Here is a 16,286-nt window from a genome sequence, read left to right as displayed (position 1 = left end):
TACCTCATTGAATGTCTTTGAACTTTACTGAGTCCCACAAGCGATCCTGACCCCTTTGCCCTTTTGACAGGTAATAAAGTTTACAGCAATTCCACACCAAGCCATGCACCAGGGAGTGGTCACAGTAGCAGAAAGAGCTGGGAAGGGAAACTCAAACAAAAAACCCCAAGATTATTTCTGAATATGTACAAAAGAATCCTGTAACCAAGACTATAATTTAAATTATTCTTTTTATTTTATACTTTTTTCCAAATATTTTAATAATGTTAAAATGATTAGTGGTGTAATGAAACAATATGGGTTTTATTTTAATTGTCAATCACTCCCAGCATTTATTTCTAGTTTATTTACCAGGTAACGGACCTCCCGGTGTATGGCTTGAGGATGGTTTTCGCCTGCGTAACTTGAATACAGTTACTATTGGGAACTTGCCTGCTCGATTGGACTGGTCTATCATGGGCTGAACTATTCTTCTTCTAGCATTAATAAACCTGCAACAACAAAGTAAAGCAAATTGTTATTTTTAAAGGAAGAATTCTATTACACCAGGTCTTTACTAAACAGAGGGTTGATTTGGTTTCTCTTGGTTGGTCTATGTGCAGATTCAAAGGCTGAAAAACCTGTAACCCCTGATGACCTTTGAGAATACAAGCTTGGGGTTTCTGAGTTGATTTATGTTTGCCTGCTTTTACCACAGTTGGACACTTCCATTTCATCTTTTCATGGGGGAATTAACAGAGTTTTCAGGAAACAATACCAGCACCGCTCTTTTCAATTCAAAAGGGGGAAAAATTGGTGAGGCTAGAGAGATGTTCATAAAGGCATCTGTTACTTCCTCTAATTAGTGACATTGCTGTCTTATGTTCTCTGACTTCTTTTTACAATTTTTATCAAAACCTCCCCTCCTCTTGCAAACCTAATTCTATTTTAATGCCCACTATTAAGATAATGAACTGTGATGGCAGTACACCATCAAACGGGAGAACGTCTGGAGTTTTATCACCACTAGCTCACATTGCTGGGGACTTCAGAGCAATGCATTCCTTGTAGAAATTGCTTGGTGGTAGGTTGTGGGGTTTTTTAAATTTTTTTTTGCACTCTTTATGCAAAGTCTGAGGTCAAGGCGAGGTCATGGATATACAGTAATTGAATTTATAATCCTGTTTTCTCCCACTAGGCCTGATCATTTACAGCAAACATTTTATTAGATTGTAAATAATGTACTACTCAAAAATCTCCACTACAAATGAAATTAAGCTCTTTTGAAATAAAAATAGTTAATATTTGTTATCTGAAATAGTATTCATAGCACTTTTAACTCCTAAACTTAATTTTGGAACTGGTATGATGAAAAAGGCATTCAAATTGACTTCAAGTAAAACAGAAAACAAACACAGGTGGCACAGAATAATCTCACCTGAACCTATTCTGAATACAGCCTTAATGGCATTAAGACCAGAGTCACACGATTATAATCAACAAATCAGAGTAAAACTTCAATATTCAGCAAACTCAGTGAACGTCCTCTCCAAAAACCTCAGCATCACCCAACTTCTCAGCAAAGATTCCTTTTTTTTAAACAAACTGTACTTCAGGTTAACTAGTGGAAAAGGCATGTTAGAAGTAAAATCAAACTATATTTGGCAAAATAAATCAGCCAAAGTACATTTTATGGAGCAATATGCTTAACTTGCCTTCACTGTGTGTTTGCCACACATTGGAAGATCTTCATTGTAATAAAATTAAAAAGGTCCAACAACATTCCAGCATGAATCTGGTGTGACTTCTGCTAGTTCTAGACCAACAGGGAACAATGATCACAAAATATAGAACTTTATGTTGTTTGTAATTCAGTAACCTTAAAAGACTTACAGAGTACACCAGACTTGGTTTCCTCATATTTCAGTTTCTTGACTGATGTCCATTATATAAGTTCTCAGAAAGTCTATCAAGACATGACTTATACTCCATTTTGTCTTGCCAAAATGTACTTTGAAAGCATTCTGTACTCATGCCTATGAACACGGCCCTATTCTGTAAATCTTACACGTAAATTAGGTCATACTTTAATCAGTACCAGTTCTGTATCAGTTTTTATACACACTTCTAATACAAAAAATTAAACTACAAGAAACTGTGTTGCCAATCAGTTCATCATTATTATCTTGTACAAACCATGAAAATTAGAATCATGTGAGCAGAAGGTTAGACTAATTCTCCATTCTCATTACAAGCACAGGTGTAGCACAAACACCATGTAAAAAAGGCAATTAAAAATCTGCTTTTTTTCCCCATTAGCTATCTTAGCTCCATGACCAATTAGAAAATTGTTTAATACCAGGAGCCTGGCATTTGCAGAAAGCAATTTTCATAGCAACTCTCATAAGAAAAACCACAATGAAAGAAGGTATTTATTTATTTATTTATTTATTTGTGAGTATTATTCTGTTTATTCCTCACCCAGTAACACAACTTCCATAGGGCTCACTCAAGGCTCAGAGAGGTATTTGCTCCCTTCTCTTCTCCTCATAGGAATCAGCATTAGCTCAGACTTTCTCTGCTATGGGCACAATGCAGTCCACCAAACAATTCCCATCTCACTTTCCAGGGGCTGCAAATGTGGGAAGGCGTTTCTGATGCCTGAATAATTCACTGATGTTCTCCATCCATGAGCACAGGCTCTTGTTGACACTGGTGAGCATGGCCTGGTACTGGATCAGTGCCTGCAGGTTCTGCGCCAGCCTGCCCAGCTCCTGGGCCAGCCTGGCCGCTGCCTCTTCAAACCCTATCAGCCCCGCCCCCTAGTGCCCTGTGCTCCGTCTCTGCCCGGCTTTTGCTTTTCGTTTGTCATCCCACACTGCACAGATTTCTGAATATCTGTCAGAGTGGGAGGTCCTTGGAGCATATGGGAGACTCTTCCTAGCAGCCATCTGAGACTGGAGAGCAGTTTTATGCTTGCTAGCTAGCTCTCCATGAAAACCCTCATTTAGGAAAATCTTTTCACACAAACCAGAGAGTACAGCTGAACAGCTTAAGTAAACTGAGAACATGTACAAATCACCCAACTTTACAACCTTCCCCTTCTCTGAAGGACACACATTATTAGTAGATTAGGTAGCTGGCATCTTACTTCAATAAACTGTTCAGTTGGGTACTTATTAATAATTAGAAGACTGGTCTAAAATAAAACACACCCTCACCTGTTTGTCCCACAGTACCGCTCAGGATGTCCACTAAATACATTTTACACACAGGCACTTAAATAAACAGTCTTGTCTGTATTTTATATAAGTAGATATTCTGCAAAACAGCCATGTGTTTGGATGCCTTCGGGGTGAATTCAGATGCAAGAACATTTTCCTTCTGGGCAAAGTAATAAAATGACATTCTTGCTCCTCCCACTAGAAGTCAAACTGAGGTCAGCTCCCCATCCTTGTATCTGTTTAAATAAACTGGTCCAGCTGTTTGTTTCCAGAATGCCCTTTAACCTTCTGTCCCATCCTCCCTGCCTTTGTAACAGAATGCTTTGCTTTGCATTATAGTAGATTCCAAACTCCTATGCATTAAAAGGGTAAGCATTTTAGAATTTATTTTTCTTGTGAACCCAAAAGAAAACATTAGATTAAAATAGGAATAATTGTCCCACTTTCTGAGAATACTATGTGATTCAATTATATCTACAAATCACATCTTAGGGCTCTTCATAAAAAAGAAAAAATAACTTAGCATGTATGGGAAAAGAATGTAGATTTAGGAATAAAACCTCTCCACCAGAGTTCTTAGTAAAGAAGAGTCAATCACAAGATCATTAGTTGAATATGCAAAATATTTCTTCAATAAAAATGAGAAAACCTCTGGAAGCAAAAAAATGGTGTCACAAAAAAGTTAATTTAAAAAAGTCCAATTGTTCCTAGCTCTCGTATCATCCGCCTTTGCCTCCAAGTTAACAATTATTTTTTTAAATGTTTCTATGTTTTAAAAGCGCAGAAGAAAGCAGGGCTAATACTTTTTGAAAATGCTTATTCAAAACTCATTATCTCTCAGTACAAAACTTCTACTAACTCCTATCCCAAATTATTGTTCCATCCAGGCAAACACATAACCTCATGCTTAAAACACAGACATAATTTTACTCATGCTAGTAAAATTACATGCATGCTCAAGTGTTTGCACAAGGCATACCTAGTGTCAATAAAGTTATTCTGATGTAGACTCTTTTCCCCTCAAACAGGGGAGTCAATAGCTGCTAATAACTAATGTGATTTGTCAAAGGGCAAGTCAGGCCTGCCACAAAACTGGAAAAAAAAAAAAGGTTAACACATTGTATGGAATGCTGAAAAACAATGCATATGCAAATAGATATTTTTGTGAGGGGAAGAAAGTTGAACAGTTGGGAAAATGTACAAGCTCAGAGAGGCTGAATTATTTTTTAAGTTAATCTCATTTTCTTCTCCCTTAAGATACAACAGCTCCTATTCTCTCTTTGCTAATCAGGCAAGAATGAACAAAAATCTATTTGTTTAGCATCTCCCCACTCTAAAGAGACCCAAGCAGGAACCCTCTTTTTTAAATACGCATTTTCTTTAACTGTTTTCTTTTAGACTTTTATTCTCCAGTGGTAACTGTAGAGCTCCCCTATTTAAAGGTCTCACTATTGTTACAACGAACATCTCTGGTCTGGTCACATGGTTAAACTCAGAGCAAGACCCAGTGATGCAGCAATCTGCCTTTAAACTTTGACCTTTGGCTCCCCCGCCTTCATTGCAATAAACAAGTTTTGTGTCCTCTCACAGAGAGGCAGCATCACTGGTGATGACAAGAAGAAAAAAGAAACAAACAAACCACAACCAAAAAACCAAACCAAACCAACAAACAACCCCCCCCCCAATCTCCCTAGCCAATAATTTTAGGATGAAACTAGCCAAAATGCACCAACTAGAAAGTATGTTTCACTAAGTCACAAAACACATCAAAAGACACATTGTGCTAGTTTTGTTTTACAGTCTGAATGATGTTGTTCACATAAATCTGCTCTCTTTCCCCTTTCTGCACCTCCCTTTGCTGCTTCAGTGCTACCTAAAGAAGTGTATTTCACACTTCTGTCCATTAAATAAAATGAGGCTCTCCCTTGCTATCACAGTTTTGTAAAGTCACCTTTGCTCATGAATTTACTTCACGGTCAGAAATTTCCAGATTTCAGTGTTGGATTTATTCACATGAGCCCCCTAAAAATAGACTTGACGGCACATGCAAGTTTAATCCCACCTGGCCTCCCAAAATGCATCCATTTTTGCAGTGTTGCCAGTCTCTGAGCCCTTCTTTGTTCCCTGTCAATTTCACACTGCAGAGTGGTGTTGGAATACTGGCCAAGGGTTTGCATATCAGGAGTGCCAGAAAGCATTCTTCTTCGATCATTCTGAAGTAACTTCTAGCAAACACATTTAAGGACTATAAGAAAACCCACAATACCTATAACATGGCTAATGCAATTATTGAATCAATGCCTTTTGCAGATCTCACTTTTAAAACACAGCTATCTACTTTGAGAAGACAGATGACATTCAAATAACGTGTAAACAGGACAACGAGGATCCATCCACATGTATGTTGGTAAAGTACCTAAGGCTACCAAGAGTATCATTTTTTTACAATAGATTATTTCAAAAGCATTACCCTGCTCTCAGTTTCAGTTACCCAAACTGGCAAAATATCCACTTTCAGAACTTGTAATATTATATCCCATTTACTGGAATCACTCATTTATCTACTGTTTCCCACAATTCAATACCTAATTTCTAGAATATTTAAATATGTAATAATGCAGGAGTCACAGTTTAGCACATTTCCTTGCTGCTTTGTTCCTAATTTTCAAGTATTTTCAGTTTGACTTGTTCACATATTTTCCTAACCCTTTTTAGGTAGTCAATTAAAGAAAAAAAATCTTTTGCTGAAATCATGTCACAAATTTTTCCTGTCTCAAAGTCGTTTCAATGTACTTTACAAACAGCCTTAAAACCATGTTCAAGTAGATCCCTTTCTATCAATATGAAGTCACTGTTTGTTTTCCAACTGTAATGTATTTCCCACCTCCAAACAGGAGAAATAAATACGAAAAGCCTCTTATTATAGTCATTAAAAAGTTTTTATCTTGAAGCCAGTTAGTGAGCTTTGTGACTCATAACTATCTTTCATTAACTTGTCATGCTTCCCACAATTCTTTTACTCGTGTAAAATGGTTTCAAGACACTCAAAATTGATTCAGTCTAAAGCAGACCTCATGAAGCCATATTTGGCAACTTTTCTTGGTTTCTCCTCCTCCTCTGAAATGAAGACAGTCAGAATGGCAATACATCATTAACAACACTAGGCAGGGATAGGGAAGGAAGAGAATGCATGCTCTGCTAACCGCCCACTTCAGAAATGTAATATTGGAATTTAGTCAAATTGCAGCAAGTCCATCAATCAGCTGTATCAAAGTTCTCCCTGAAGCTTAGTTTTCCTGCTTTGGCAGTTCTGGAATATTTGTCAGATGAATATAGAAAGGGTTGGGTATTGTGTAAGACAATATTTAAGTGTGAACTACAAATAAAATACTATGCAAAATTAGTGATGAAAAACCACTAATTAGCTGACAAATTTGATGTAAAGCACTAATGAAAACCATGTGCTGTTCTGCAATTTTGCTTTAAAAATAGTTTCAAGCATTACTATGTGACCCTACAAATGTATTCAGATTGTGCATTCAGGAAAGTTTCTTTGAAGCAAGAAAGTGCTGTTTATTCTCTTGCGAGCACAATCTGCTAATGTACCAAGCATATCAGGGACAAAGATGGACAGGATGAAGATGTGACCAGATATACACACCAATCATGTATGCCTAGTGTGCCCTGCCTTTATCAGCCAGGCATATAAGAACTGGGTCTTTTGTTAGAATCCCGTTTAATCCTCTCTGAATACTGTAAAAATATCCCCTCTCCTATGCAATGCACCTTCTTGTCATTCATCGTGGGATGCACCCCCCTATGCCCAGTCTAAATACTGTAAAATGGATTGTCTCTGTGTACCGCTATGAAGTGGCCAAATTACCTAATTATGGTGATAGTAGTGCCCACTCCTGGTACACACTCTGCAGAAGGAATGACAACTGATGGCTCCACATAGTGACAGATTCACCTGCTGTAGGCCCTGCTCCTCCCTTGACCCAAACTCTCGGATGCACCCAAGAAATCCCCACACAGCACAAAGGCAGGGGACACCAGAGTGATTCACCAGAATCCTACTCCTCTCCAGCTTCCTGGGCCACTCTGCCATACTAGATCATCTGTGTTCAGGTCTCTGTGGGGCTGGAAGGGGCAGGCAGAAATCTCACTCCCCGATACACAACTCTTTCAAAGAACATATAAAACCATCCCAGTAGCCTGTTCATGCAAGGGCAAATCTTCAAGCAGAGAGGAACCAGCTTTTCTCTACTCCCAGATGCCACTGGGCAAGTGCTCTGCTGATCCCCACGCATCACAATAAACCTTTAAGGATCACTACAAGCAGCTACAAATCAGAGCAGTGCAGATCTTTCACTCTAAACGTACCCTTCACCTGCACCCTTTTTTGACATGTACCAACAGACAGGAAAACCAGAACATGCCCATCAGAGCTGAGCTAATTCTGGAAATAGGCAGAACACAAACCCTGAATCTGAAACCCCTGAACTAGATCTGAACTTTGTAACTCAGGCCCAGGTTTGTTGCATACCCAAATCTACAGTACAGTCAGGTGATTGGTCTTCAGAATAACTTCAGTCTAACAACTGACTTTCTGCCATATTGCGTGGATTGTGCTGTAAATGGATAATGTATTGAACTGGCTTTCAGATGTTATTGCAAACTATAGACTTCTTCTTTAAAAAAGGCTATTCCATCCCAGGAACATTTTCTACTGATCTGGTTTTTCAATATCATCTTTTAAGTTAAATGCAGTAGTAGAGTTTGATTTTGACTTCCTAAGATCCTCCTGCACCCACACAAGAAGCAAAAACACAGGCATCAGCAGTACAAGCTTCCCACTCACACTCTGAACTAGACCTGGACAAACTACTCACTAATCATCCATATAGGGCTAGCCAGGGCTCTGAGATTCATTGCATTTATGGATATCAGCCCTCCCAAAAACTTGCCAATGTAAGCTGGAGGTTCTGAGGTTCCCTCTGGCCTAGTACATGAAAATCCCTCACACTAACAATAACAAAAACCTATAGAACTTCTCTTTCAAGCTAGTCAAGTGCCTTGCTAATGGTCCTGGATTTTCCCATCCAAGAGGCTGGTGGTTAGGCCACACAACATGTTCTTTCCAGGTGGGAGCCTTGAACAAGCCACTGTTCCTCACTCACTGTTCATAATGGATCTTATCTGAGAGTGGGAAGATATGCCCCAGTCCTGTGGCCAACAGTGAAAACATCAGAGGAAGTAGACAGCTCATACTGCTGGCTGCTGGTTCAAATCAGCTGGAGCTGAGAAATGCCCCATGTGCTCTTGTGCATGGAGGTCATGGATCTCTGTGTTATGTCCTGTCCTCCAGCAGACCATTTAGGGTTAAAAGAACCAATGTCCCACCCTATTGGGTTACTAGAGAAAACTGAGAGCAGCTAACAAGACCCCTGAAAAACTCAGAGCCACAGAAAGCAGGGAGGGAATACCAATTGAAATGGTAGTGTTTGATTTGTAAATCTTACATGGAATACCCAGAGAGAGTCACCCAGCAGCCCCTATTCCCAGCCCTTCATGTAGGAGAAGGAGTAGCTCTATTTCCAGACTGATTTGGTCCTTGCTGCCCCTGCTAAGACAACAAACACAGGTGGCAGCTGTGATGGTGCTTTTGTGATGAGGACATGTGTTTAATAGAAACTGGTGGAAAGCCACTAATTCATTTTTGCATAGACCACGAAAGAGCGTCAGGTCACATCATCTCCCAGAAACTGTGCATCTAAAAGTGCTTATGTGGAAACATCACAGAATGTACGGTTTCAAAATTTTGTCTGGTACGGTGATTCCCATTTGGTTGGAGATTAATTTCCCTGAATGGAATCTCCTATTATTGATTAGAGAGTCTCCACACCATGATGTTTTATTAGGGCCAGGAGAGAACTGATGTCTCCAGTAAGTGATATGATCAAATCAAATGACATTGGTAGGTCAGAGGAATAGCATAGAAGGAAGCTTATATGATCTTGAAGCACACAAAGCTTATGGGGCTCAGTCATCAACTAAATGATGCTTTACATCAGCTGAGGCGCTGGCCCCCTTAGGACCATAGGTGGAATTATAACTGAATATTAAGGTGTAATTGATACTGCAGCATTTTAACCACTAAAATCGTTATATGACCTATGCTTTGTCTAGGACAGCAGTGGAAATATTTTTTTAAAATGGTATATGCTGTTTCATTTTTCTAAAAAAGAACCCACAGGGATCTTTATGTGTTTAATGCAAATCCAGACAGTGTCACAGTATTTCTGCAGGATTATATAAGACCACACTAGGTAGCAAGCACACCCTCAAAAGCACTTCCTTCTGCTATGCCTCAGGCTCAGTTTCATTTTTTGAGAAGAGAAAATTGTTGTATTCAACTAGGAGACAACGTTTGCCCCATATTTAATATTTCAGATGGACTTTTTAACTACTCAGAAATGCAGTTTGTCCTACATAGGTGCAGCCTAGAGTAAGTTTATGGTGTGAGGGAGAGGGTCTCTGAGGGCACAGCTGTTAGTTTGTCAGGGTTTCAATTCTCAAGGGTTAATCACTGTACACCAATCTCAGCAACTGTTGACACAAAATAGGTGGAGATCAGGTCTGTGCAAGCACCAAATACCAGAAAGTAAACACACTTAAGACAGATTGACAAGAATAGACCAAAACCTGACTTGCAAAGAAATGACAAAACCATTACTCCTCTCCTCCTCCACTTCCTCTGCTGAGGCTACGTTTTTCCAACAAAAACAAAACCAAGCCCGTCTTCTTTTAAAGAAAAACTGCAAGCATTTGAATGTATTTAAGATTGCTTGATTGCTTGGCATGGATTGCCATAATGTGGAAGGTGTCCCACAGATTTTTAAAGGAAAACTCTGTTTACACAGAGCATACAATTGGGCTTCAATTGTATTCTTTAAACAGCAGCTAAGAAAGAATTCTAACCCTGACCATAATACAGCAGAATAAAGGTGTTGCAAAAGGGGGAAAATAAAGCAACTGGAGAATGTATGAATAGTGCCTTTTAATCTTATCTTCATGGCACCTGACAGCACATTAGTTACAGAATATTAATGCATCCACTAAAAAGTTTGTCATGTACAAAACCATCTTAGAAAAATGGAATGCCTGGGGGGAAAACAATTTTTGCTGCCTATTAACTTCTAAAATGCCAAGCCTCTTGACTGTCATTCTCTCGGCATGCTTGCCTTGTCTGCAGAATGCAACATTTTGCTAAGAGAGCTGACTTCTCTTTACATACGAAGTGTGTGTGTTCATATGCATTTGGTAATTGCTGTCTGTCATTTCATGTATTTGTTGTGTACTCTACAGCGGTTGATTTGCATGCAAACTAGGGGAAAATTATGATTTATACACCTTCCTTTTCTTGTTGGCCCCATGTATCCAAGAACAGTCTCTCCATCATTAGCAAAAGTGAAATTCAGATCCACACAGGGTAAGCCTACCGGCTAGGCAGCACATGAGCCCTACTTATGGCCTAATTTGAGGGTTTAAATAAGATTTGTGCTAGTTCTCTGCACAGAGGTGAATTTCACCCAGGAGGCCAAAGACAAAAGCCATGGTTAAAAAGTTTCAGAATAGATCACTGTAAAAATGACCAGACCAAGCTTTGGCTATTTTTCACATGCCTTTGAAATTCACCTCAGAGCAGACTGGCTGGCAGTAGACATCAGAGGAGTGCTTGTTGGCCTTTTGTTGGTCCTTTGTGCAGGAATGACCTGCACAAATCCACGCATCCCATTGTGACAGAAGGACAAGGCAAATCATGGCCTCCCCAGTTGTCTCATTTACAACTGCATAGAGTTCCTATTCCATAAGACCTCTGCAACAAGAGAGCTGGAAACAGGTAGGGATCTACCTATTTATGAACCAGCACAAAGCCACCTGACCAAGTCATGACCCATATGCAAACTCCTCGTAAAACAAATAATTTATTCCCACTCAGTAAATTGTTTTTGGAAGGGGTTTCCAGAATTTCCACAGGTAGAACATGTGGGGAGGGGGAATTCTGGTGGTGGTGCTTGTAAAAGAGAATATTTATGGCCAGCTAGAACATGGACTCTGGGTATTACTCATCATTTCTCTCTTGCACATTCAGCTGCATGTTTGCCTCCCTCTGCCCCTTTTCTGCAGTGTTAGAGACTTCAGTGTCACTAAAAAAACTGCCAATGATGTACCACCAGCTCTACGAAGGTCTTGTGTTGACCCTTCCTATTATCAGACAGGATATCATGATGAGAAATAGACTGAGGCTGATGCACAGGACTGTACAATCATTGAAGGTATCAGTTATTATACAGGATGAGGTAATGTGTATTTGTCCGCACTGCCTTGTGAGTTTTAATCTTGATTCAAAAGGTTTATAGTCTTGAAATGTGTGAGGTAATTCACTCTCCCAATTAACTCCACTCCACCTTAGTCTGGAGCCAGAGACAGTCATAGGTCACTTGAAACAAATGGCCTCATGGGTTACTCATAGATGGCAAGAATTTTGTCTCTGGGCATTATAATCTAGTCTTCCTTGGGGGTACCACCAACTCCTTTGAACAAAAAAGATGAAGGGCAAATCAACACCTGAGCCTTCTGGTGTTGATGGTAGCCTACTAGAAGATGGAGCATGGTATGTCCTCCCCACTTAAAAATGTAGTCCCAGAAGAAAGAAGAGAGAGGATTTTACCTATACGTATATTTCACATTGAACCTGTCTAGCCTGGCACCCTTAGGACCCAACTGATGCTGAACCACAGAATGTGCCGAACCACGACAAGTCTATATTGTTCAGAAGCATTACTAACACTTCCATGGCTTATTGGGCTCTTAGAAGACATTTAGGGGTAAATTAGAACTAAAAAACAGCACAGAACATTGAGAGCCAGGAGTGGTGGCTCTAAACAAACTTTATGGGATGATGGGAAACTTGGTTACAGCCATAATAAGTGGATATTTGTCTAGTTATAATCATGCCGGACCACGGATGTTGCCAGACCAGAAAGTGCTGGACTAGAGAGGTTCAACCTGTACAACTGTCCACCACCGTTGTAATAATTCACTATTTTTTGTTAATTAAGCATTTCAACTATACATATTGTGGTATAAAACACAGCACTACCTATATTTAAAAACAGCAAACAGAACAGTGGTTCTAAAAATATGAACTTTTACAAAAAAAAATTTCCCCTTGAAATCAGACAAAAACAGCATCAAGAACTCCTAAGGTCCTCTAATATGATAACATCTGATGGATTCTAAGTTCTTCCTACCAGCTGTTTGCTCAAGTTTCCTAATAATACCCTGGTTGTCTAACAACTCTCCTGGTCTGGCTAAAGCAACATGCAAGCTAAACAGTTTTGACTTATTTCAATATTTTTATGAGTAACTAGGCCATATTTTATGTAGTGACTATTCCTGATTGCTGTAATTTAAGAACCAAGAAACAGTCTACAGATGAAATGCTATTATTACAATTGGCATTCAAGGTGAAATGCATAACAATTAGCTAAGACTTAGTGTAAACATAAAAGTAAAAATCTGTTCAAAAAACCCTGCACATGGAACATTTTGAACAGCTAATTTGCCACACACATTCTCAATTTTTTGAATAAACAAACAATTTACTCAGCAAGGTTCCTTTTTATGGTTGGTAGGTTTGGGGTGGGAGGTGGGAAGGGGGTTGATCCACTTCCCCTTCACAGAAGCCTACCATCTCACCTTAATTTTGTTTAGGAATAACAAACGCAACACAGTGTTTAACTACTTTTCATAGCACATATCTTTTACATCTCTGTTTCTCCCTTTAATGTCGTTCCTGTGTTTTAGTATTATTGACAACGCTGAAACAGCTGTAAATGTAGCCTTAAAATTCTATTAAGTAGTAAAAAGGAGAACTGAAATCTGATGAGCCTAATGGATGCCTGAAGTTCATTTGTGAATGTTTTAATATTCAAGTAAAGGTAAACAAGTACCTTTACTTATTCTACCTCTTACTACTTAAAATAGTTTGTATTACACAGATTCAAACTGCAGCTTGACCTTTACTACTTTATGTTTACTGTAATAAAAGAGGAACAGATCAACCTTTGAAAAGTGTGTATTTTACCACCTGTGACTGAAAACTCTAAGTGTGACAGTTTTAAAGGCATCAAAATAAATGGGCACAGGCCCTTGGATTATTTTACAGATTTGTAGGTCCTGCATGTGAAAATGCACTCCTGTGTAGACAACCAACACCAGATGTATGCACCACTTAAAGAAAACACACTTATCCCTAAAAAATAGTGGTTTTAAGCAGGTGTCAGGTGGTGCACTGGTCATGGGACGACCCTCTGCAGAAGGATGAATTTCACCCTTAGTGAAGTAATTTAGCTAAGATGGTATCTGTTCCAAGAACCTAATCCAACTCACAGGAAATCCTGGAAATGGAAGTGTTTCCTATTTACATCAATGACAGCTGGATTGAGGCCTAGCTCTGAACTGCAGGTAACTGCTTTAAAGTACTACTTTATATGTATTTCTATTTATTTATTTTTAAATGGGCCATAACACAGGCAAATCAAGAGTTGAACCCTACACTAACTGCATTTGAGTAAAAGACCCAAATCTGACTGACCTCGAAAAAGACCTGAAGAAGAGTTCTATGTAGCTTGAAAGCTGGTGCCATAAAAGATACCACCTTACCCATCTTGTCTCTCTCTCAGAAAAGGCATTTATCTCTTCCAGACAAAACAAAGGGGGCTTGTTTGTTCCTGACCAGTAGGGCTGGTTCATTGTTCAGCCATCCTTCCTCCCCATCCACTATGCAGAGACAGGAAGTGGAGATAACTCCCATTAAGAGCCCTCTGCCTGCCAAAAGGGGAGAAAATGATACTCCATCTCTCTTCCTGCTGCAAAGAAGTGTGAAAAGGAGCCTTGTGACCCCTTTACCACTGGCCATGAGGGAGCCTCCTTTGTACCGTCTGTTGAGGAAGGGCTGTACAATCCTGTCTCTCTGTGAAGAGTGAAAAGGACCTCATGACTCAATTACCTGCCCCACCTCAAAAAAGGCCAATTCTATATGGATTGTATTCCATACAGTTGGAGAAACATACTTGGTGGTGTCCATGTTAAAAAAAAATACATTTTGTTCCCTTGAGAAGTTCTAACTCCTGTGTACTTGGGAGCCTGAAATTTGGCAGAGGGGAGTAGTCCTGGTGTTAGGGGTGTGCCATTTGCTGTTCCAGAAAGGGAAAAAAGCCCATATTGGACCAAAATATAACCTTTTGAAAAATTTCCATTCATATAGGCTCAGTAGAGACTTGTCAGAATTTAGCAGCTAAATTCTTCACATACTCTTTCTACACTGGGCATGCTCCACAGCAAGTGTGCAAGGATTGTGCAGGACTTTCTCTGAAATTGCTGTTGCAGGCCACTATCTCACTAAGCATGGAGAACACACAGACTCTCGCATCAAGGAAGGTTTAGATTGAACTTTACGAAAAATGTCCTAACTATCAGGTGGTTAATTATGGAAATAAATTGCCCAGGGTGGTTGTAGAATCTCCACCATTGAAGATATTTAAGAACAGGTTAGGTAGATATGCAAGACGGATGATATTTATGGTCCTTGGCCCTTCCATGAGGGCAGGGAACTTGATCTCTATGATTCTGTGCTCTCAAGGTCTGTCCATACTGCAATCACACACCCATGGCTGGTCCATGCCAGTTGACTCAGGGTCAATACTGAACCCTGGGATCCTCCCACCTTCTCAGGGTCTTAGACACTGGGCTTCAACCCACGCCCAAATGTCTACACAGCAAATACACAGCCCTTTAGCCTAAACCTGGCAAGTCTGAGTCAGCCGGCAGATGCCAGATGTGAATTCTTACTTGTAGTGTAAATATATATTTGGTGGTCCACTGGCGCTGCCCAAGTAGCATGGAAGAAAAACCAGCCTGATTTGAATATAGAACACAAATTGGCCTGTGTGAGTAGAGAGTAGACTGGGACAAGGCATATTGGTAGGAAAGGGCCAGGAACAGGCTGGAGGGGACAGAAGGGGTCAGTGGGAAGGGAAACAGGGACAGAAGGCTCTCTACCACTAAGTGCATTTCCTTGCAGAATCTGGAGTGGAGCTCAAGACTCCCAAATCTCTACATTCCTTTGCTGTAAGCAAACAACTATCAAACCCATTGGGACAGTACGTGTCTCTTTTCTCTTTAGTGAGTGGTCCACACAGAGGACAACAATGTACTAGTGCTATTATTCACTCCATTAGCTGCAGTGGGAGAGATCTGTCCTGCGGAGCTAAGGTTCCAACCCTGCTGATGTCCCAGCAGGTATTATTTCACATGATCACATTTTTTTATTTTTTCATTGCTTTTTTAGAGCTTAAGAAATGTACGTACTAAAAAATCGACATTTAAAAAAAATGTTGCAAACTCAAGCACCCAACTGCCAGTGGTGACTGAAACCAGCATTTTGCTCCTTTGTGCCCATCTATTATCATACAGTCTTTAATTACACACTCATTTATTCTTTTCACATAGTGATCATTCCATGCATAGGACAGACAGTTCTATGTAATGGTCAGTTTTCTGAAAATTCAGGCCATAGGCATCTCAAATTAGGTACCTAAAATTAGTGGACATTTGTAACTTTAGTTTCTCTGAGCCTCTGTCCTTCAGCTGTAAAATGCAGATAATACCACCCCTAACCTCAAAGTGGTTCTGTGAAGATTGATTAATTATTGTTTATGAAGCCCTAAGATACTAGAGTGATGCGCACCATAGAAAAATCCACGAGGAAATTAATAATACTGTTTCCAAAGCAAAGTTTGAACAGCATGAAGCAACTGACACACTGAATAAACTTAAAACTGAATCGCTGCTCATTCTGTGTGTACTCGCCATTCAGTGCACTGAATGAGGCAGGGGTAATGTGGAAAACATATAGATGACCATATATTAAAAACTCTTTCATAACGGATACACCCATGGGGACCAAATACAGTTTGCAAGAGCAACCTTAAATCTGGCATTTCCAAACTTCTG

General features: G+C 39.7%; 1 protein-coding gene across 2 annotated transcripts in view; it reads right to left on the bottom strand.

The window, feature by feature from the left end:
* MEIS1 (Meis homeobox 1) overlaps positions 1-16,286 on the bottom strand; it is a 147,625-nt gene that overhangs the window by 5,853 nt on the left and 125,486 nt on the right. Inside the window, exon 10 of one of the 2 annotated variants that reach the window (XM_074989434.1) lies at positions 433-491. In XM_074989434.1, the coding sequence (XP_074845535.1) occupies positions 433-491 (59 nt within the window). Of the gene's footprint in view, positions 1-351; positions 492-16,286 lie in introns of both variants that reach the window. The other variant, XM_074989433.1, reaches the window with a different exon arrangement.

The sequence above is a fragment of the Carettochelys insculpta genome, chromosome 3, assembly GCF_033958435.1.
Source record: "Carettochelys insculpta isolate YL-2023 chromosome 3, ASM3395843v1, whole genome shotgun sequence".
In the NCBI taxonomy this organism is placed as follows: domain Eukaryota; kingdom Metazoa; phylum Chordata; order Testudines; family Carettochelyidae; genus Carettochelys; species Carettochelys insculpta.
The sequence above is the reverse complement of the archived record's forward strand: the minus strand, read 5'-3'. Positions and strand labels throughout refer to the sequence as shown.